At 30.7% G+C, this 25644-nt stretch overlaps 1 protein-coding gene across 1 annotated transcript; it reads left to right on the top strand.

Annotated features, from left to right (window-relative positions):
- On the top strand, positions 1–25160 carry LOC111920609 (uncharacterized). Its single transcript, XM_042902587.2, has 16 exons — positions 1–909; positions 3300–4193; positions 4424–4569; positions 4696–4798; positions 4953–5024; positions 15549–15647; positions 16478–16519; positions 16605–16685; positions 16781–16831; positions 17001–17082; positions 17179–17273; positions 20798–20869; positions 20976–21092; positions 21718–21786; positions 21899–21965; positions 24822–25160. Exons 1-16 carry the CDS (start codon positions 1–3, stop codon positions 24932–24934), a joined length of 3012 nt encoding a protein of 1003 aa, XP_042758521.2. The 3' UTR covers positions 24935–25160.
- The last annotated feature ends 484 nt before the right edge of the window (positions 25161–25644 follow it).

The raw sequence follows: 25644 nt of genomic DNA, 5'->3' as shown, positions 1-25644 counted from the left end.
ATGTCTGTCCCAAAGATGTTTGAACATCTCAGAATACCACTAGAAGCTATAAGATCAGCTACCAACGACTTTGCTAAAGACAATTGCATCGGAGAAGGAGGCCTTGGAAAAGTTTATAAGGGAGAACTTCTCCTTTTCAAGGGGCGTACCAAAGTTGCTTTAAAACGTTTAGATCGTATAGCTTTACAACGAAACCGCGAGTTTTGGATGGAGATCATGATGCTTTCACAATACAGACATGAAAATATTGTCTCCTTCTTGGGGTTTTGTGACGAGAAAGACGAGAAGATCTTAGTATATGAGTATGCTTCTAACAACAGTCTCGACTTGCATCTCGATAGCAAAGATCTAACCTGGGTTCAACGCCTTTCAATATGCATCGGGGTGGCTCGCGGATTGGAGTACCTTCATGACCCTGCTGGGTCTCAACAAAGAAAATTACACAGGGATGTGAAAAGTGCCAACATCCTTTTAGATGAAAATTGGAATGCAAGTATTGCAGATCTGGGTCTATCAACATTTCATCAGGCTAATACAAACGAAAGCGTTCTTTCTACTAATCCTGTAGGCACGATGGGATATTGTGATCCAAGTTATATGGAGACAGGGATGCTAACAAAGGAGTCAGACGTTTACTCCTTGGGTGTGGTATTGTTTGAAGTTTTGTGTGGGAGGTTGTGTATCCAGAATAATAATAGACGTGGAGAATCATTTATCCACCTGGTAAAAAAACACTACACACAGAACAAGCTAAATAAAATTATTTGGGTTAATATAAAGGATGAAATAAACCCAGATTCTTTGAGGGCTTTTGCAACAATTGCTTATCAATGTTTGAATAGCGACTATGAAAAGCGTCCATCAATGAACGATGTCGTGAAAAATCTTGAAGATGCACGGACATATCAAGTACGCTCCTTTTTTTCCTTTTACTGCTTCATCTATGTTTTTCATTAAAACATCTTATATTTATTTATCTTTTTCTTATATATTTGGCTGTTAATATCCCTCTGAGCAGTTGAAAAAAACCCAATACAGATATAAGAAATCTGAAGTTCACAAAATAGAGAAATCGAATTATGCAAAAAATTCTATTTCAGTTATTCATACAAAATTGCACTTCAGTCCGATAATCTAAATCACAAATCACAAACAGAATTCAGAAATCAATTTTAACTATTCAGAAATTCGATTTTCACTCATTAAAACTTCAAAATAGGAAAGAGTACTCTACTTCAAACTTTCGACAAATACGATTCATAAAGAAAGCCAATTGGTGCACTTACTCTCGAGTGTAACTCTCAAAAGTTTGATTCAGAAAGAAAATCATCTATATTTCGACTGCTGCTATTTCAAAACAATGAAATCTGAAATAAGAAGAGAAACAGAAGAACCAAGTATAGTGTATTTGTCATTTGTGTTGGGTAAATTCATAAAAGTTAATATGAAGTTATATTATATATTAAACTTTTATGTGTTACTTTTAGTTTCCTTTTATTAAGTGTTAATTCTTGATATTTGTCATTTTTACACCAAAATACTTTCTAAACTTTTATGTGTCACATAGTGTATTTGTCCGTCATTTGTCATACAGTATGTGTCACTTTTAGTTTCCCTTTATTAAGTGTTAATTCTTGATATTAATTAATTATAATTATAAAAGTTAATATGAAGTTATATTATATATTAAATTGATATTAATTAGTCATAAATATAAATTTTCATCATAATGTTTTGAATTTATGTACCTTAATTCAGAATTAACAAATGACATTTTAATAAAATAACATGTAATTCGAATTAATAATATACAATCAATTATTTTGGTTCTAATTTTGTAATAAATATATTTTATAGAGTTATTACAAAATAATATGTGTATAAATATGTTAAGAAATAATTAGTTAATGGGTGTTTTTGATAAACCTATATAACTTCAAAAAAAAAATTTTAGAGAATATTTTATTGGTGAAAAAAAAATTATAGAGTTGGAGATGGTCTTTTCAATATATATATATATATATATATATATATATATATATATATATATTCTTTTTGGAGTTTCAGTTCTATGTTAAAAATTCAGTTAAAGCATAGAGATTAATTAGTTAGTTGTGATTTTACATAACGGAGAAAGATGTGAAAGCTTCAAGAGTTTAGACTTTTTTTTTTCTCATTTTCTTTGGGCAAGTGCTATCTCCTTCTTTTGATTTTTTATGTTTAGGAGATGAGCATCCTTTGTATTGCTTTCTTGCCCTTCCAATCATCCTACTTTTGGGTAGACACATTTTAAATGGGAAAAAGGTAATATTGTGGTTGATTGTGTAAGTTCTCTATTTTTTCGGAAGTGTTTCCCAAGGAAAGCGAAAATTCTGAAAACACGTTTGGTTTAATAAGTTTTCAAAAATATTTCGGAAAACAAAAATTTAACGGTTTTTAAAATTACAAAAAATTGAAAAACTGATAATTATTGTTTTTCTTCGTTTTCCATTCCAGAACCTTAAATATCTAAACTTGCATTACATGGAACCTTTGATTTCAACATGATCTAAACAACCTTCCCTTCCAACTTGATATGACTTGCAAGATGTAACATGTTATAATAAGAATCAACCACCATTTTCAATTTTTTTTGTTTACATAAATCTCTAATCTTGCATTACATTGAACCTTTGATTTCATTATGATCTCAAACAAGTTGATACTTCATATCATTTGTGGGCTTTTAAGAGTCTTTCAACAATTATGTAATATGTAACAATGTCTATATCTATCATCCGATTCCAGACCTTTCCTACTTATAAAAGATTCCTGATTTTACACATTTTAAGTTTTGAAAGAAAAGTGTAGCTTTTTCGCCTTTGATAAGAGAGTATGACATCAACAACAAGACCGATATGACACTGAATAAACATTAATAAATATTAAAAGAATGTTAAAATAAATATAAAAAAATCAAAATTAAAAGGGCAACCATAATCATTCCAAGTTTAACGGGTACCAAATTCACAGCAAACTAGCGGAAAAGGATCATTGTAATTTTTTAAAAGGTTTGGACTATATATGCCCAAAGAAAATAAGAATCTAGTGGGATGAATTTTGCAATTTTGTCAAAAAATTATTTTACATGAAATTTAATCAAAATCAACATATATCAATAGTTTTCCACATGACATAAGTTCATTTGCTTAGCTTCTACATTTTGAAGCAAGTTTCTTTGTTTAATTTTATAACTTTATAAGAAAATTACACAAATGGACATGATCTGATTGTAGCTCCTCTCTTGGCTTGTGTTGTAGATATATACTGAGGGGACCAAAATCTCACTACATGCTATAAAATTAGCTACCAACAACTTTTCTAAAAACAAATGCATTGGGGAAGGAGGATTTGCAAAGGTTTACATAGCAGAACAAGTACATTCGGAGGGATATATCATGACCGTTGCCGTAAAACGTTTAAATCTCACAAATGAGGCAGGAAACCGTGGATTTAAGAATGAGCGTAAACTTTCCCAATACAGGAATGGTAATATTGTAAACCTCTTAGGATATTGTGATGATGAAAACGAGAAGATACTTGTGTATGAGTACGCAGCTAAGCGAAGTCTCGACTTTTATCTAAACAACAATGATCTAAAATGGGTTGGACGCCTTAAGATATGCATTGGGGCAGCTAGAGGACTAGTGTACCTTCATAATCCTGATGGTTACCAAGAAAGCATATGGCACCTTGATATTAAAAGTGGCAATATCCTACTAGATGAAAATTGGAATGCCAAAGTCACTGATTTTGGTCTATCGAAGTTTATTGTTGCTAACCAGAAAAACAAATCTCCTATATCTGGTGCTGTTGGGACGCCTGGGTATTGTGATCCGGTATATATAGAGACAGGTTCACCAGCAAAGGAGTCAGATGTTTATTCCTTTGGCGTGGTGTTGTTTGAAATGTTGTGTGGGAGGTTGAATACTCCTAATAAATATGAACATCGATCTTTAGCAGAATTGACAAGAAACTGTTACGAAAAGAGCGACCTAAGTGGAATTATCTTTGGTAATATAAAAGATGAAATAAGTCCTAGTTCGTTGAGAGCGTTTGTAACAATTGCTTATCGATGTCTGAAGAGAGATCGTGAAGAGCGTCCATCAATGAAAGAGATCCTGACAACACTTGAAACTGCGCTCGAACGTCAAGTACGTTGCTCTTTTACTTTCTATGGACTTATTTCTTTATAGTAATCTAAATCTATCTACTTTTTCATTATTATTTTACGAAAACTAATATATCCTGTTAAAATAACAATGAATGTGATCCAATGGATGGGTGGTTGGATCTTTTACTAGATTATGTTCGTTTATACTACTATGTGTCCAAGTATCACATGTAAAGTATTATATATAACTAAATCTAAACCTCTATTAAGGTTTCACCTCTGCATCTTACACCACCACCAACCCTAAGTTCAAAGAGCATCAATGAGTATCAAAGATCCTTAAAGCCCCTGCTTTGGGAGACAACACGAGCAACTGTAGGAAGTTTATGGGACGTGTCACATAAACATGGATCAAGGTATGTGGGTTTATTGGATGCAAGTTTATCATAATGCTTATAACATGGATGGTATCTATGGGATAACTAAAAGTATCATATTTTGCAGCTTCATTACTAAAATTGGTGAAACTTCTTACTTTGTAGGGCTCCTGAAATGGATATTACCGAGCTTGATAGGTTGTTTTCCAAATACAAGGATAACGCTCAGCTAGATTACGAGACGCCCAAACTAGAAAACCTTTTTTGGGTTAGTTTATTCACCCTTTACTTTAACTACTCTCATGAAATAATGAAATAAAAGAAACATCGCATTGCTTAATTCTTGTGATAAGATCTTTCGAAAAATTTATAAGCATTCATAAGTAAATTTGATAATTTTCTTAATTAAATTTCGGTTATAGGTTCATCCGGACAGAGCAAGTAGTTGCAAAATTATGCTTCAAGACATAAACCTTCATGTAGCTGATATTATAGTAAGTTCATTAATTAATAATTATGAGTGTGCAGAGTTTGGTATGGAGCCAAAAAAACCGACAACCGAGCCAAGTCAAAACTAATATGCTTAATTTTAATTACCGGATAAAATATGTTCTCAGTGTGGTGTGAACCAAAACATTTTTCATTCACGCAACAACCCCATTTATTTAAAAAAGTAGGTTGTGAATCAATATCCTAGCAACATTCCGAATTTCAAACTTGGTTCACTTCCCTATTATGCTGCGCATATTCATTATAATCCACTCAACTCATCAAGTTTAATGGCTTTCTACATTAGCATTTCATGGGTCTGAGCGAGAACCTAAAATATCGTAAGAACCACGACTAATTATAATTCTAGACTACCCAACATATTGTAAGCGCGCACACACACACACAAACACACACACACACACACACACATATATATATATATATATATGTATATATATGTTCATATTCATTTGAGACCATAGTAATTTTGTGACACCATGAGATGCAATCTAAAAATAATTTTAAAATGCAAAATAAAAGGAAAATTCCGAAAATTCTTTTTTTAATTATTATTTTCGTCACTTTTTTACCTAAAAAAATTACCGTTTTTTTGAAAAATATGTGAAATATTCTAATAGAGTATTACACTATAAATATCCTAATGTGGTTTTTAAAATATTAGAATATTATATTAGATTAGTCAGATATGTAGAATATTCTAATATTGTACTAGAATATTTAAAAAAAAAACCATATTTTTTTTTTGGTAATTTTTGTTTTAGAAAATATAAATGATGAAAATAATATTTGAAAAAAAAAATTCGAAAATTTTTAATTATTTTGAATTTTAAAAATGTTTATTTTTTCTACAAAATGAGTGAGTAGGATTGCGTCTTACGGTCTCACAAAATTAGGTCGTCTCACATGAACCTAACCATATATATATATATATATATATATATATATATATATATATATATATATATATATATATATATATATATATATATATATATATATATATCTCATAATTTAGCTATTTTTTCTAATTTGTATTTACTAACTTTTTCTTTTAATTTAGACAAAATTGCAAAAATGGTCCCAAAAAAAGTTTATTAGCAAAAAAGTCCCTAATTAATGGTTTTGTTATGGTTTTGGTCCCTACCCCGTTAAGTTTAACAGCATGGCTGTTAACTTTTGTCAAATGACGGATTTACCCCTGAAACTATTTCTGCAGTTTTATCTTTTTACCAAACTACAAGGACCAATTATGAAAATTTTCTTTTTAATTTTATTGACTTATTAAATAATTGAATTAGTTTTTTCTTTTTAACATTTTTCTTATTGTATTATTTTTTATTGGATTATTATATTTTAAAAAATGTTACTTTTTTTATTATTAATCTTTTTTAATTAAATTTTTTGAATTTCTTATTTATTACATTAATTTTTTTTATTGTATTATTATATATTAATAAATATTATTTTTAAAATCTAGTACTTATCTATTAGTAAGTGTTATTTATTGGATTATTAAATTCATTTAATTAATTTTTTAAAATTTTTTTATTTCGTTAATTCTTTTGATCCGATTATTATATATTAGTAAATATTACTTTTAATATATAATATTTATATATTAATAAATATTACTTTTTATTTTTAATTTTTTTATTGATTTTTTTTTTAATTTCTTCTTTATTGCATTAATTCCTTTTTATTGGATTATTATATATTAACATATACATATAATATGTATCTATTAGTAAGTGTTACTGTATTGGATTATTAATTTTATTTAATTAATTTTTTTTATTATTTTATTGCATTAGTTGTTTTTATTGGATTATTAATTTAAATTTATTATTTTTATTTGTAATAAATAATATTTTTTTATTATTTTTTAATTGTTTTTATTTTTAGCATATAATATTTTAACTTATGACATTGACATATATAATTTCCCTAAAAATATTTCTCCATGAATTACCAAAGCTAAGTATTCGCTACTCGGCGGTTGGCCGCACAAGTACCGACTTGTACAACTTTTTCACCACCTGTAGTGGCTATAGTGGTTTAAAAACCCTCGATCTAACATTGTCGTCATCGATGGAGGTATCTAGGGGTGCAAACGATCCAAACTACTCGTGAGCTACTCGAGACCGAATCGTTAAAAGCTCGACTAGAGATCGATTTTAAACGATCCCGAGCCAAGCTAGCTTGAGCTTAATATTAGGCTTGTTTATTAAACAAGCTCGAGCTTGAGCCTCTGTTACTTGGCTCGATTAGGCTCACGAGCCTAAACGAGCCCCCCCCCCCCCCCACACACACACACATAATAAATACCATTTTAGGAAATTAGAATATACCGTATATGAGCCGAGCCCAAACTGAGCCCAAGCCCATATAATTCTTAACGAGCCAATCTTGAGCTTTGTACCAAAAGGCTCGAAACGAGCAGAGCTCGAGCTCGAACTTATAAATATTTAAACAAGCTGAGGCCAAGCCTGGTCAGGCTCGAGATCGGCTTGACTTGTTGTAGCCCTAGTGGTATCTGTAATGAATGGTCGGCCGGAAGAAGTATGTTTTCTGGGGTTTATTTCACATTGTGTGGGTAGTCAATTGGTGTAGTTTTCGTCGAGAATGATCAACTGTGGTCGATGATCAACGATTTCCAGCGAGATGATACGAGGACGCAATGTGGTAAATTGCAACGAATGGAGGAGCTAACCCGAAGTGTTTGGTATTTTTATTTAAAAAAAACAAAGAAAGAACATAAAATAAAATAAAATAAAAACATTTAAATAAATATTATTTATAATAAATAAAAAAAATTATTTTAATAATCAAATAAAAAGAACTAATGCAATAAAAAAACTAAAAAAAATAATTAAATGAAATTAATAATCCAATAAAGTTACACTTTCTAATAAATAAATATATTATATGCTAAAAATAATATTTGCTAATATATAATAATCCAATAAAAAAGAATTAATAAAAGAAAGAAAAAATTTTAAAAAAATCAGCTAAAATAATAATAATAATAATAAAAGTAATATTTAGTAATATATAAAACTAATATATTAAAAAATAATATTTATTAATATATAATAATTCAATCAAAAGAATTAACAAAATTAAAAACATTAAAAAAAATTAATTAAATGAATTTAATAATCCAAACAAGTAACACTTACTAATAGATAAATATTATATGTTAAAAATAATATTTATTAATATATAATAATGCAATAAAAAAAATAATTAATGCAATAAAAAAGAAATAAAAGAAGTAATAATAAAAGAAGTAATATTTATTAATATAAAAATATAATATATTAAAAATAATACTTATTTATATATAATAATCGAATAAAAATAATACAATAAGAGAAAAGTTAAAAAGAAAAAAGCAATTAAAATAATTTATATATAATAACTCGATAAAATGAAAAAGAAAAATTGCATGATTGTTCCTTGTAGTTTGGTAAAAAGATAGAACTGCAGAAATGGTCCAGGGTTAAATCCATCATTTGCCAAAAGTTAACAACCATGTTGTTAAACTTAACGAGCTTAGGACCAAAACCGCAACAAAACCATCAAATATGGACCTTTTTTGCTAATAAACTTTATTTGGACATTACCCATAGAAATTGACAAACCATAGGGACCATTTTTGCAATTTTGTTATTAATTTAATACCTGTTTTTAAATAAATTAAACAACATGCTTGTAGGACTGGTCCAACCAAGCAATTTTTTGGACCAGGCAAAAATCAAAATATAGGCCATTTGAAAAACATATTTCGACTAAATTATTAAATTTTGCCATAACAAATTTTTTTCATTAATTTAATTATCATCATAAAACAAGTGAGATGACAAACGAGCAACAAAATGCACCGCTAAGCCATTTTGTAAAGTAAAACTAATTCTTTTGAAGAAGACATTCATAGATCTAAGGATATAACACTGCTAGGCATGATCTGATGTACTTTATTAAGAAGTTCCACCACATCTGGTGTGAGGAAACCAAACATATCAAATGCAAATGATATGAACACGTGTTGATTTTCAACGCACAATATCTCATGTTTGGTGACTTTGCATGTAACATCTTTTATAGTAGCCTGCCCTATCGTGAAACCTCCAGCCCTCAATCCCACGGGAGGGGAAACCCTATAAGGTCCACACATTCATCTTTTGCTCCAACCCTTCCAAAAATCAAAATGTCAGCTAGTATAAGGGTTAGCATTCTTTGTGTTGGGTCAGTCAAGAAATTTGTAGGTGCCTCTTTTTTGGTGGAAAGCTCGACACGCTTAAATATGTCAAGCAAAACATCGCTAACCATATTGTGCATGTATTTGAACCTCGGGAGTTTTTTATAGTGAATTTCTTGCTCTCCAAAGAATCAAAACACCAAACCTAATGGTTAAGGAAGCAATCACCATTGTATGTCGCCAAAGAAAGGGCCACCACAAACCACAATGTCCTCAATTACCCCACACAACTCATCGTCAAAGAATAATGTCGCCTTCTCCATGTGAACTGGTTGGCACGTCTTCAGCCCAAAGAAAAGCTTAGCAATACCCATAAAAGACCAAAGCAGAAGGAGCTCACTCTGGAGGTCAAACAATTATGAAAGAAGGCACATCAAATTCACAACATTTTTGCCTCTCTTTATAGCTAAGCTGCTAATGAATCTAGCATCTTTACTAACAACTCCCCCAAGAAGTTTCACCCCCAAAGGAGGCCTCCCGATGCCAGCCAAGAATAGCCCCTCACGTAGCTTCCTACCATCACACGAGGGCCAAAAGAGCTCGGTTTTCTTGATATTCAGCTGAAGGCCACCGTAATGATGTGCAATGCTTTGACCACCTCCTCCGAATTTTCAATAAGTGTGCCATCATCAAGGTACTATGAATGGAGAAAAAGTTTGCAATTGTCTCTAATATTATTCAAGAGCGGGTGCAACACAAGGAAAAAGAGAAGTACTCCCAAGTGGTCTCCTTGCTGAAACCCAGTAGTGGACCAAATATGTGTGTTGCCTAGATACAACCTTGTTGCTTGACCATATAGGAATTCTACCCACAAAGATATAGAAGGACACCTTAATCTGATGCCATGAAGTCATACAGATATGTCAACAAGGTTAAAGGCTTTAGAGAAGTCCATGATAACCATGGAAAGAGATCTATCATCGTGGCGCTCACTCAACACCCTATTAGCACTATGTAAAACGGTCTCAGCACCACCTGGCACCTCGACCCCAAACTGAAAATCATTGAGATACTTGGTCATTTCTTTACCAACACCTTTCATACCCAACTTGGAAACCAAATGTCTACACATAGTGTGTACTGCAATAGGTAATATTTCGTTGTCAGGTTTTGAGAGCTGTGTGAGAGGAGCAAAGGAAACAAATACTGCCAAACTCGAAGGGCATCTTCCCCTAGCTATAGATTAACCACATATGTAATAGCACGTAGGAGGTATTTGGCTATAATTGAAGCTTCTCCACAAAGACCATCCAAAATATGTTGAGCTCTCAACTCGTCTTTCCCACACGAGGTACCTTTAATGGAAGGATTTAATTCCCCCAAGGACATTGTTAGCATCCACTTCAAGGGGATGTTCTGAAAGTATGGTGCTCAGCATGGAAGGTGGTGGCTTGTATGGATGTTTATCCTCCAATGCCTTCGTGGTATCACCCCTAAATGGAGAAACTCCCAAAAAACATAAAACTTTCACTGCTGTTGTAAAATGTCCATCGACAACCTTACGAAGACATTGTCTAAGACTAGTGCTGTCCAATATTATTTCCTCCTGAATGTACTCTTCTTTTTTGCCTTGTTGCTTTAGTCTTGCATTGTCAACTATGTTTTTAACTAGCTCGGCGATACCGTCTTCAATCTCCCAAGTAGCTAATGCGCTCAGGATATTACAATGTTGCAAAGACGTCCTGTTGCCAAACCTACTTTCTTGCCTATTCTTGGGGCTGAACACTTGAAGAGTACACCTAGGAAGAATTAACAAAACAAACCACGCATCAATTAAGCTGGGATGAGAAACCACCTTCGAAAGGGCTGCTTTCAAAACCGGAGAGAAAGCCATACGACAATTATGAGAAATGCTTTTGACAATGGTGATAGGCAGTTTTAAAACACGATCAAGTAGTTGGGCATCCATCACCAACCCATCATTGAAGTCAGCTTCTAGTCCATTGGGTGGCAGCTTTGGAATGCCAACAATATGCCCAATCATGTCATTAGCCTTGTCAATAAACTTAACCAGGACACTCGAGTGGTGACATAAACGAATCAGGGGCATGAAGCCTCATACAACTCCTACATATCGATTAACCAACCTCCTTTAAAGTTGCTTCCACATACATAAACAATCAATGGTCAGAAGTAATAGCCTCCTGTAGCACAACTTTACGTTCATCTGTGTAGATGTGTAAGCTCTTGAGATGGGATATCATATGGGAAATCCCTTCACTTCCAATAATAGCATATGGGCAACAATGAAACCCTCGAAAAAGACATGTTCAAGTCCCGCTCTCAAAGGAATGAGAGGACGCCATAAACACACAAATAAAGTTTATTTAAGCCTTAAGGTGAGACCTGAAATTAAAAGTACTAACCCAAATGAAAACGTGACATAATTTGCGATTGATGAAAGTTGAATGAAAGTTGAAGTAGTTACAACAATCATAAATTTCAACTAATTAGACTCTAATTAACTTTATCACAAAAAAAGAAAGTTTTGTTTATTATAAACAAACTTGATATAAATTATAAAGCAACAAACTAAAATAGTTAGTAGAAGTAGAACCTGAGACCTTTAGTAAATTTAGAACTATAGTTAAGGTTTTAAAAATAAATTAAATAATTTTATTTATAAAACATGAGGTAAATAAGAACAAAAAATAAAAATAGTTACTTGGAATAAAACATGTGAATTTCTGTCTTCATTAGTAAACGGACCACACTGAAAGACAAAATGTTCAAAGATGCACACGACTGCCAATACAAAACTACTAATGCATGCACCTATGGCCGTCGCACAACTCCATCTCCCTCCCTCCCCTATATATATATATATATATATATATATATATATATATATATATATATATATATATATATATATATAGGGAGTGGTTCAAATGAGAACCATAAAAGATAAGAACCCTAAGAACCCCAATTAATTAGTAAATATTTACACAATAATCTTATTAAACACGTTAAAATCCTAATTTATTTTGTTTTTGGTATGAAAGAAGCGACCTTATAATTTTTACAGTCCGATATTTTCATTCGTAGATGCTCTAATATTTTAACACCAAACTTATATAAAATACAGATTTACACATTCCATTTACAGTTTAATACAAAAAACTCACAATTTAATACAAACTGTCTTACAATAATTCACTAATTCAAAGAAGTCAAAAACCTAAACTCTACCACCACATGCGGCCACCAACCACTGTATCAATATAGTAGCCATCATTTCTTCCAAATCAGATCTGTAAATAAAGTTATGCATTAACAATTTAAATACTACATTTACAGTCTAATAAATCCTATTAATTCACTTGTTTTGAATTTAATGCAAAATAATTATAAAAACTAATGGATTCTTACAAATTTATACAACAAAAAAATAAATATATTCATAAGAAAATTAACACAAAAAATTATACATAAATCATTCATATTTTAACACATATAACAAAAAATTCACAGCAAAATACAGTCAATTCACAGTTTAAACAGAAAATCATTGTTTAATTCAGTCAATTCACATTTTTAAACACAAAAATCATAGTTTAATATAAAAAACTCACAGTTTAATATAGTCAAATTCACAATTTAAATAAATATTCACAGCTTAATGCAATTAACTCAAAGTTTAAAATACAAATATCATAGCTTAATACGTAAAATTAACAGTTTGTTACAATAAATTTACTATTTAATACAAAAAATTTAAATTAACAATAATAATATAAATTTAAAACTCTTAATATAGACAATTCGCAGTTTAATATGCCAAATTCACAACTTAATATAATAAATTCACAATTTAAGACAAAAAGAATATTATATTTATAGTTATATTTTCAAATTAAAACTTATATTTAGGAGTTAATATATGAAGACATTTATATATATTAAATGGTGAATTTAATATATTAAGTCGTGAATAAAATTTACAACGTAATACACAATTAACAATTTAGTATACAAAATAAATCAGATACATTGTGTACACCATATAAATTCACAGTTTAATAGAGTTTTTCAGAACTCTCATTCACAGTTTCGTAATTAGTTTAAGACTCCCATTCATTGTATTTATAACATAAAAACATATTAATTCACACATTCACAATGACTAACTTAAATAAAACTAAACAATAGTTGAAACATGAAAACATCACAGTTCAAAGCTTAAAAAAACTAAAATTCAAATTATTTGTGAAAACACTAATATAATAACACACATTTTTAATTCAATTCACAACTTAACAATAATAAAACACAAAATGAATAAAAACTTGATGCAAACATTATACAAAAACATAATAAACATGGATTAACAACTTAATAGTAGGAAAAAACCTATGTTTAACCAAAGTAAACAACAAATGAGAGATTAGAACTTTAAATTCACAACTTAACAGAAAGAAAAAAAAACTATGTTTAACATACCTGATGCAAATATGGTGTTGTTTACTCAAGATCAGAGAGAAAAAGATGGACTTGAGTTGTCGGTGCTACACCAGAGCGGCAAGGTAGTAGTTGTGGTGGCCGTTGACATCGATCTCAAACTAGTCCGTCAATCTCGTCAGAAGTCGTAGATTTGAAGACATAAATCATAGATCCATTAGCGGAAATCATAGATCTGCGGTCAGAAATCATAGATCTAACGTCGGAGATCATAGATCTCGACTGAACCGATTCACATCTGATGAAAACAAAGAATTTTAGAGGTTAAAGCCATACATCTATGGTTGGTATAGGTGGTGGTGGACCAGATCTAGGGGTCTTTCATGGATATCGAGAGAAAAAAGATAGAGGACACCAGATCTGATGTAGATCTGGTGGTGTTTCACCAAAAAAAATGAATAGAAAAAGATGATGCTGGAATATAATGGGGACGGTAAGTGGTGGCGGCGGTAGGTGGTGGAGACGGTGGTAGTAGATGATGATAGATGGAGAGTTTGTGTTTGAGCTAAGTGGGAGGGTTTGAATGCAAGAAAAATAACTCATATCTTATTTTGTACTTTAAGTTTAGAGGTTCTTAGGGTTCTTAATCTTTAGGGGTTCTTATTTGAACTTTTACCTATATATATATATATATATATATATATATATATATATATATATATATATATATATATATATATATATATATATATATATATATATATATATATAGTAGTTTATAACCCGTGAGAACCACGATTATAAAATTAATTAAACTTTCATAGTAAAACTCAAAATTATTAATCAATTATTTCAAATAAATTATTAATTAAAAGATATTTTTTAGTTATATATAATTATAATCATTGATTTAAATAAATATACAAAGTTATGTCACCTTATTACACACACACACACACACACATATATATATATATATATATATAATTTGAAATTTGAAATTTGAAATTAAAAAATCAATTATTAATTTAATTAATTAGAGTGGAAAATTTTAAATTTTAATTAAAAATTAGTAGGTTGACATCTGACATGATAGGTGAAATATAATATTAATAATGATTTCTAATATTGTGATACTTGTCAATATAAGAATAAACCTATATTAGAATATATATATATATATATATATATATATATATATATATATATATATATATATGTATATATATATATATATATATATATATATATATACGTTCAAATATTTTCACTATCTATTGTGTGAATGTATGATTAATTCTGGACCAATCATTTTAGTTATTTTAAAAAAGTAATTAATGCATATTAAATGCTGAAAATGTAATTAATATTCATTATATCTTCAATATGTAATATGCATTAATTATTTTTCTTAAAATAAGTAAAATGATTGGTCCAGAATTAATCATAAATGCACAGAATAGATAGTGAAAACAAAATAACGTAACCCTCTATATATATATATATATATATATATATATATATATATATATATATATATATATATATATATATATATATATACACCCCTGTACTTTACTGTTCACTCTTTACCCCTTTTAATTATCAAAACAAAGAAAAAACTAATCTGTGTTAGAACTATGTCACAAAGTCTATTGCAGCAGCAGCACTTTGCGAAAGTAATCATTCATGTTCTCATACAAGAATTAGATCGTGTGCGTAAATTGAGAAAATAAATTAATCATGCAATATCAAAAGTCTTGCTGGTTTATTAAGTTAATAAAAGCTTTAATGTCCGTTATAACATTGTAGCATTATTTAATAAGTTGTGTTTGATGTTCAGAATGCCATCCTTGCCTTAGATTCTTCCGCTGTGACTGTCGATCAAGTTTATGATCTTAATGAATTTTGTCCAACAAATGAAGAAATGGAGATGCTAACGGTAAAGACTTATCACTTCTTTCCTATGGTAGTTTGTATTCTTTCTAATATATCCATACGTAACAAATTTGATGGGAAATTATGTTAGACAGTATATATATATATATATATATATATATATATATATATATATATATATATATATATATATATATATATATATATATATATATATATATATATATATATATATATATATATATATATATATATATATATATATATATATATATATATATATATATATATAGCAATAAAGGTTTTTTTTTTTTTTTTTTTTTTTTTTTTTTTCTTGTGAGACAACATTTGATGATATTTAAAATCTTTGGGACGGACCCTATTCAATGCAGATTTCAGATTTAGTTATTTGGCGATTTGTAAACAGAAACAACTATTCTTTTTTAGTCTTTGTGGTTTTACCTTTTTTTTTAAATTCAAAATGCACATATACCACTTAGTTCGTAGTCGGTGCGTATTGTGTACATCTTGAGTAGTTACTATTCGTCATATCTCTAATTCACCACATTGTTAAAAACTTGTTATAATTCTTAAGTTATGGAGACTGATAGTTCCTTTAACTTTGTTGTCGGGGGACCAAACATGGTCCCTATCAAGTTAGTGGGGTTTTGGCAGACGGTTACATTAATAAAATCTCTGATCCACACTTCGTCTTTGAATTAACCGATAACTTTGATTGCATGAACCTCCTTAATTCCATATGTTCTTTATTTATCTTCGCATCTTTATCATGCATGTTATTTTTTCGATCCTTAATCCTAACAATAGTGGCTAGAGTTATACGTAATCTACAATCATATTTCTACATCTCAGAACTATGCAGGAGACAAGGAAATACTTGGAGAGTGTGAACAGGTATTGTTAATCCTAGATTGGAAGTTTCATTGCAGAAAGATATATATAATCGCACCTTAGATAACACATTTAGTTGTCCTTTTAGTTCTTCTTGGAGTGTGCAAAGATCCCAAGGATGAATTCAAAACTACAAGTATTTGCATTTGCAATTACTTTTAGCCGCAGGGTGAATATTCTCACAAAATTAATCCTTTTGCTATTTGACAAAAGATTTATGTCTGGCTTAGCTTGTTTATGTCTTTTCGTTCAAAAAAATCGCAGGTTAACAATTTTAGAGACACCCTAAATATTATCAAAGATGCTAATAAAGAGGTGAGTTTCATTTAGGTATTTAATATTTAATTCACTAGAGCTCATACCCTCTTAAATGAGGAAGTATCATGTTAGCTTTATTTAGGCTACCCTCATGCACCCTTCATATTACGAACATATTTATACTTGCACCAGTTTGTTTAGTCTTAACTTCATCTGCAAAATTTAGATCAAGGAATCAACAAAGCTGGCTAAGATAATGCAAATAATTCTCATGTTAGGGAACAAATTAAATGCAGGCATAGCTCAAGGTACAACACAAAGCCATATCTTAAATATCTTTATATATCGGAGGTTATATTTCCAATCCTTGTTTCATACAATGACATATATCTTCTATGTTGCAGGATCTGCCGAAGGATTCAAATTAGGCAGCCTTGAGAGATTGGGTTATACATGGGCAAGAGACAAGAACATCACATTATTGCATTTCTTATGCAAGGTACAGCCTTGACTCTTAATTTTGATCATATATCACTTAATTACTAAAAAGATAGCTATAAGTAATATCCACTTAACCAAGCATCCGCACATAAATCCTTTGAAATAAAGTAACCTCTGGTTGCGGAAACAATCTTTCAATAGATCTGGAAATCAAGTTTGTGACAAAATCGATCACACTGGACCACAAGATAGCCAAACAAGAGAAAATCTATTTCCTAATAACTAGTATACATGCCAAGCCAATGGTACTGATTCAAGCCGAATAGAATTAAACAGAAATTCACTATGCTAAAACAATGTATAAGAATACAGTAAGAAGCAAGACACAATAGAACTTTTACATGGAACACCCAACCTAGAAAATACAACTAAAACAAAGCCACTATATGGCCGTGTTGTTTACCAATAAGTCTGTCCTAGTTTGAACATGAGATAACTGGTAATCTTGATATCCTTCTAGATAAAAACCCATATCTCTTAAACCAAATTGCCTCCATAAATGCTTTAGTTAGAAGTATACTTAACTTAAACGTAGTCCACCTTAAGTTCTTTTGTTACAGCCATATAGTCAACTGTAGACCGTAACTATTGGCACCACCATCTAAACTCCTCTAATGGTTCCACCGCCTAAACTGAACACATACTCGATCCACGATTGATCTCCCATACAACCTTATGATGACCTTTCCACGGGTTCATAATGTATTTTCTAGCAATGTTAACTGTATGAATATTGAACATATTAAGACTTCAAAACAAATTTCAGTAAGAAATCTAAACACAAGCTGAATGATACAAAGAGTTTTATAGTTAGTTTTAGAGATTAAACAGATACAATCAACAACCTATTAACAAAATTAAATTGATCAAACAGAGAAATAAATCAGTAATCGAAAGCAACCAGATCACTATGTATGATCTGGGAGAGTATTTTCTCAACACAACTTTTAACTAAAGAGCTTGAAGAAAACCCTGAAATATACGCTTCAGAGAATGAAGATGAAGAACAGCTTGGTAACATGACATCTGATGGATTAAAGAGTTTTTATATACAAGTTCCAGCCCATATATGTTTTTAGCTTCACATAGCCTACATTCCAGCTGCTTCAGCCCACTAAACTGTAAGCCCATGTAACACATTAATGAACGTTACTGCAACATTTAATTAAGAAACAAATAATAACAAATTTAATACGCAAAACTTATTATTAATACAAATTTGTTATGAAACGTTTAGGTCCTTCCCCTCTTTTTCCACATACAAGTATCCTTTCCGACTCTAGAAGTGCCTTGTGTAAAATCAATTTGGATTAACAAATCCATCAACTACACAACAAGCCATATCGGAAATCTAGCATTCCTATCTAACAAAGAAATATTGTGCTTTAGTAATACATAACTAATCAAGCATATCAACAATTCTAAATAAAATAACAAACCCGCAAGATCTGATGCTAATTGTGGAAAAAGTCAACCAAAGAACATCATCAATTTCCTTGAGAATATTTATACACATGGAACAAACGATAGTAATTTAGAATTCGAGTTTGCACCCAATAATGATTATAAATTGACATGCATTATAATATAAAATGAAGAGAGACACCAGAAATTTTAGGTGGAAAACCCATTTCAGAAAAGTCAGAGCGACGCCGAGAACAAATTCACTCTATCAATGGGGTGTTTAAGGTAAACAGTTTTTATTTTCCGTCTTTCGTTTTCCCTTTTCAGTTTTCATTTTTCATTTTCGGTTTTCATTGGAAAATTTTGAAAACACGTTTAGTTAAAACTTATTCATTTTGATTTTCAATTTTAGAGAATTAGAAAACGCGTTTAGATGTATATATTTCTATCAGTTTTCATTTTTAGAAAACGGTAGCGAGTAGGGTGGGGGTGGGGGCAGAGGGGGGGGGGGGGGGGAATGGTAGTGTTGATGATGGCGACGATGGTGGTGGTCGTGGCAGCGACAGTGGTGATGGCGGGGGTGGTGATGCTGGTGATGGGGTAGTGGTGGTGGTGATGGTAGGTCGGTGATTGTTATACTGGTGTTTGTTGGGTGGGTGTGTGTACTTCTGTGTTTGTGTGTGTGTGTATATAGGGGTGTAGGTGGGTGTGGGTGTGGGTGTGTGTTTGTGGGTGTATGTGTTTGTGGGTGTGGATGTGAGTGGGGGTTGGGGTAGGTGTGTATTTGTAGGTGTGTGTGTGTGTGTTTGTGGGGATGAAGGTGGGTATGGGTGTGTATGTGTTTGTGAGTGGGGGTTGGGGTAGGGGTGTGTGTTGGTGGGGTGTGGATGTGGGTGGGGGTTGGGTTAGGTGTCTGTTTAGGGGTGTGTGTGTGTGTATGCATGTGTGTGTGTGTGTGTTTGTAGGGGTGGTGGTGGGGGTGTGTATGGTTGTGTGTTTGTGTGTATGTGTGTGTGTGTTCGTATGGGTAGGGGTGGGTGTGGCTGTGTGTTTGATTTTTTGTGTATGTTTGTGGCTGTGTGTGTGTGGGGGGGGGGGGGGATTGGGTAGGCGTTGGGGTAGGTGTGGGTAGGTAGGGGTGTGGTGGGTTGGGGGGTGTTAAGGTGGGGGTAGAGTGCGTGTTCATATTTTAGAAAACTTTTGGAATTAGAAAAATATGGAAAACAATAATTATTGGTTTTCCAAAAATTTCTAACTTTTTTGTAATTTTAAAAAACGGAAAATTTTCATTTCTCGTGAAAAATTGAGAAAAATAGACAAATTAAACGCGTTTTCAAAATTTTCATTTTTCTTTGAAAATTTTTCTGGGAAACGGCTCATTTTTCTGCAACTAAACGCATCCTCAGTTTTTTCACATCTTATAAGTACATGAGCTGTGACTATGTATTTAAATTGCTAGGATTTTATCTCTCCAAGGATAAATATAGATATAGATAAACCAACAAATCTATCCTAGTTTTGCTGATAATGTGATAAACATACAAACACATAAGAGAAATTAAGAACACAAGGATTTAACACTACTGTTCAGAGTAATCATTTTTTATCCACATGCAGACTATAGAAATTTTATTAGAATCGTAGTTGTCATAATGCTTTACAAAAGTACAATAAGATGTTTTAATAATATTAATAATAATAAAAAAAAACATGACCAAGGACTTGCTTAGGTGCAAGTGCACCGCAAGGGGTGACTCCTTTTTTTCCACATATGCTCTTTCGGGAGCGGGATCCCAATATCCTATTGTTAAGTTTCAATAGCGGCAATAAGGTCAAGCTTTATCCAATTACATCGGCAACTTAGACATAAAACAATGTGCATTTTTGTCCCTTAATGTTGTGTTGATTTAAAAGTAGGAGTGGGTTTGGAGACACATATTCACAAAATAAAATACTTTACAACACAAAACATAAACAAATTTCAGGAAAATTAAGAATGAGCGAATGCAAAAGAAGACCATTTACAAACAAAATTAACAATGTTTTCAGTATCATGGAATGTCATTTTTATAATGTTATGACTTTGGGTGCATACATACTGCTATTCCATATTTACAGGTTATTGCCGAGCAAACGCCTGAGTTGTTGTATTTTTACAATGATATGACTCACTTGCAAGATGCATATTGGGTATGTCTAATACCTTAAAATTAGTTGAGTTTCTTCCTAGCAATGTGGACGCCTAAGGCTGACATGTAATCTTTTTTCCATTTGGGTAATCACATCAAACCATTAGATACAAATTAAAGATTTGTATGAGGAGAAGTCTGCAATAATCAATAGTTTTCAGAAGGTTAAGCAGGAATTCAGTTCTTCAGTCAGTGATGGGAGCGTATCTGCTAAATTTCGAAAGGTAATTAAATATATGTTTGTTTAATTTTCATGTATCTTTAGTATAATGGGTTGGAAATTGTGAATGAGGATGGCCAAATATTTTATTGAATTGAACACTAAACAATCAAGATAACGAATTAATGACTTAGATTAATGTGGTTTAATCATTGAGTTGACAACATTTTAAACCCATTTATGTATCTCATAACTGGAAAGACTATTTAGCTTCGTACCAGGCTTTGAAGGATTCCATAATCAAGAGTACTGAATTTGGATCCTTTAGTGAGTGACCAACAACACTTTCAACCTTTTGCGATGTGTGATTTCTGTAATTTATCAGGGTCAATGGAAGTTTCACATATGTAGTACTATCCTAAATCTAAATATTTTAAGCAGTGTAGATTTAGGAGCTCCTTTATATGTAACCTTTTGTTTGTTTCCTTTTCCCAAATTATATACGGCCCCCGTATGATTAAGGATGTATGTGTGGATAAAGTGTTACATATTCCATATGTTGGGTTTAAGGCCATACATATTGTGTCCACATGAGAAAGATAATAATTCATACAATTAGTAATGACTATTTTCAATATTGGCTATATTTTCTTTCAAAAAAGTACACTAATTCTACATCTACTCTCCAGGCCTTGAGGCCATTTCTTGATAGTGCTGATGCAAAACTCCCATCTTTGATCTCCCTGTTTGATGAAGTGGTAAGTCTTTTAATCAAGTCCTTTAATTATTATATATGTTCACTCTAACATCATTTAGAAATGAAGAAGAAAAGTATTAATTTACTTTGTAACAAGAATACATGTCTTGCAGTATCTGGACATAGAGTCACTTGTCATATATTTTGGAGAGGATCCAGATTATTATTCATGGAGACAAGGTTTGTTGTAGTTTTTAATGGCACTATCGTGATTCTCAAAGTATAAAGAAAGGTTTTATTAGCTATTAATGGTATATGTGTAGCATGATATAATTTGTATCACAACATAATAAGAGAAGTCTTGTGACACTGCTATTAACAGAAAAGTAAAAGGGTATGTATATGTAGGGCAAGTTGGATAGAATATTGTCGCCGTTATCAGTTTTAGTCAGAAAAATGGTTTATAAGACTAGTGATTCAAGTGTAGAGGGATTTTGTTGGAGTTCCTTTCGCATTTATATTGACTAAAACTAATCACGCCAATCAAAGTCTATCTAATAGACCCTATATATACCTGCCTGGCCTCTTAATTTTGTGTTGACAGCAGTGTCACAAGAGTGATGTTATTATGTTAGAAGAAAAATTAGATCATCCAACACATATACCATTAATATGGAAAAGCAAATATAATGTTGTTAAGTATATAGATATAGTTATTAAAATCAATAAGCTACGTGGTTTTGTATTAAAATCAAATTCCATCAAAAAAATCATGTATCCTAAAACATCTCTCGTACTAAAAGTTCTCTAATTTAATCGATCATGCCAAAAATTTACTCCTTGATTTTTAAAACGAGCACACTTGGAAGAGAGAATGAGTGATCTTATCTATTCTAATAAATGAATGTTTTTTGCTACATGTCAAACTCTCATTTAAACAATGTTCTAAATAACGTAAGGCGTGACTTGGCGGCAATGTCAAGCCTCAAGCTTTTTCGAGCTATGGCGAGTCACGACGTTTGTAAGGCGTGCCATAAGTCAGCAAATTTATATATAATTAATAATTTTATATAAGTCTTCTACTATTATTCATTTTTATATACATATATGACTTAAGGCGACAATTTGTCAAAGCTCAGCGACAACTACATGCCTTGGAGTCGTGGTGAGCCATGGCGGAGCCATGACGAGCTTTTTAGAACCTTGCATTTAATTTGCCAAATGTCATTTTGTGGCTATTTTGAATTATTTTTTTTTCTATATGTTATTTTATTAGTTTTTCTATTTTATTAAATTTCACATAATATTTTAAATATAATAATTAAATAAATATGGTAATAAATGGATATCAATTTCATTAATAAACTTACGTTTTCATTTCAAAAAATTTAAATTGAGGCTCATTAGTTTTTTTTTTAATTATTTGTTTAAATTTAAAAGATAAAAAACATTTCAATTGTAATACTTTTTTTTTATTTTCTTATAAATTCAAAGTTCTCAAATATTTTAACTTTTATATTTAATTTTTTTTAAATTAACTCATATAATACATGAGTCTCACAACTAGTTAAAAAATAAAGAAAGAAATGTTAGAAAGGATGGAAAAAAAAAACTAAAGAATTTATAGTTGATGTGATATTTTAAGATACATGATTTTGATAAGGCTAATCAATTATCATACAAAACGACTTAGATTAATAGCTTTAATACCAAAACTTATATACTTAACAATAAGATGTTTGCTTTCCTATATATATATATATATATATATATATATATATATATATATATATATATATATATATATATATATAAAGAGAGAGAGAGAGAGAGAGAGAGTAAATTACCGAAATCATGTCTATGGTTTGGTCAAAATTGCATGTTTGGTCCTTAACTTGTTTTTGCACTTGGATCGTCCATGTGGTTTGATTTTGTTGCGTTTTCCGTCTCTATGATTTGGTCAAAATTTCACGTTTGGTCCCTAACTTTATGTGTGTAAGGGACGAAAAACGCAACAAAATCAAATCACAGGAACGATCCAAGTGCAAAAAAAAAATTAGAGACCAAATGTGCAATTTTGAATAAACCATAAGGATGATTTCAATAATTTACTCACATATATATAAATACACACACAGAGAGAGAGAGAGAGAGAGAGAGAGAGAGAGAGAGAGAGAGAGAGAGAGAGAGAGAGAAAGAGAGAGAGAGAGAGAGAGAGAGAGTAAATTACCGAAATCATCTCTATGGTTTGTCAAAATTGCATGTTTGGTCCCTAACTTGTTTTTTCACTCGGATCGTCCATGTGGTTTGATTTTGTTGCGTTTTTCGTCTCTATGGTTTGGTCAAAATTGCACGTTTGGTCCCTAACTTTATGTATGTAAGGGACGAAAAACACAACAAAATTATATCACATGGACGATCCGAATGCAAAAAAAAAAAATTAGAGACCAAATGTGCAATTTTGAATAAACCAGAGGGATGATTTGAATAATTTACTCATATATATATATATATATATATATATATATATATATATATATATATATATATATATATATATTGAAAATATAATATATGAAATATTATAATATTATAAAATAATATTGTTAATACATTTTACACTAATGTATTCATAAAACATATAATGTTACAATTATATATAAGTTATACTTTTATGAACAATATAATATGAGAACAATTTAGTAGAGAAAAACTCATCCCTAGGTGTTACAAAATTAGTTTCGTCTCAAATGAATATATATATATATATATATATATATATATATATATATATATATATATATATATATATATATATATAAAATCTCTAATCACCCTCTCTTGCATGTTTCATTGTCACCACGAATACTTCTTTTTTCCAAGCTCTGTAAAGAAACAAACTAGATTCTAATAATAGTGTATCGCAAGAATCTAAATTTATAAAAAGAAAAGATAACAACATATCTATTCTCCAAATAAGAATAGTCGAGCTGGTTTTTTTTGTTATTGTTCAAGTAATTAGATAATATGTGGTTAAATTGTTCTTTCTTATTTTGTAGAAGGATCTATCATGATTCTTTCCGTTTGTTTTTACAGTTATAACTTCTCTAGTGAATTTTATCGAGATGTTCAAGAAAGCACACAATCATAATAAAATGAAGGTTGATGCTAGAAAGATGAAATTGGAGACAAATGGTGATGAAGAATGAGGCAACAATTATAACTTTTACCAAAAGAAAGTCATAACATAGCAATCAATGCCTTACTTCTGTAACCCTTAAGCTAGTGCAAAGTTCTTAAGTTTTTTCGGATTAATATAAATAAGATAGTAAGGTTTGACCAACATGTGAAATCATTAATAAAACCGTAAATCTTTACACTCTTTATGTTGTTTATTCTCCTGATTTTCGTGCTTATATTACTCATTGATCTTCATATGTGCACATAATTGACACATAATAATGTTTTTTTTCATGTAGATAAACTTAAGTTGTACAAGAATATAAAATGTATGCTATGTGATATTTAATAACTTGAACCAGACAAATAAACAATATAGTATTCCGAAATAACGATAATACAAATAAAGTATCATCAATAAGTGCATGTTCCACTTCCTCGTATTCTTATACGAGAGCCAAAACAGGACAGAAATATAGGTGATACAACCATAACCTATATGTTAATTATGAAAAGGTAAACCAATCCATTTATAATGAAAAAATAAAAATTACCAAGAGGTAAACCCCTTCATTTTCCATACTACCAAAAAAACAAACTCACTAATAAGACCAATTAGTTGCAATTGAGTTTTGAAACATTTCTCAAAATCCCCGACATTAAAAACACTTACTCTCACTTCAAACCTACAAAAATGATGTTTTGCTTGGGGAATTTGAAACAAGTTAGCTACTCTTGT

Source organism: Lactuca sativa, chromosome 5, assembly GCF_002870075.4.
Source record: "Lactuca sativa cultivar Salinas chromosome 5, Lsat_Salinas_v11, whole genome shotgun sequence".
Classification (NCBI taxonomy): domain Eukaryota; kingdom Viridiplantae; phylum Streptophyta; class Magnoliopsida; order Asterales; family Asteraceae; genus Lactuca; species Lactuca sativa.
Note: the sequence above shows the minus strand (reverse complement) of the source record. Positions and strands in the feature narration are given on the sequence as shown.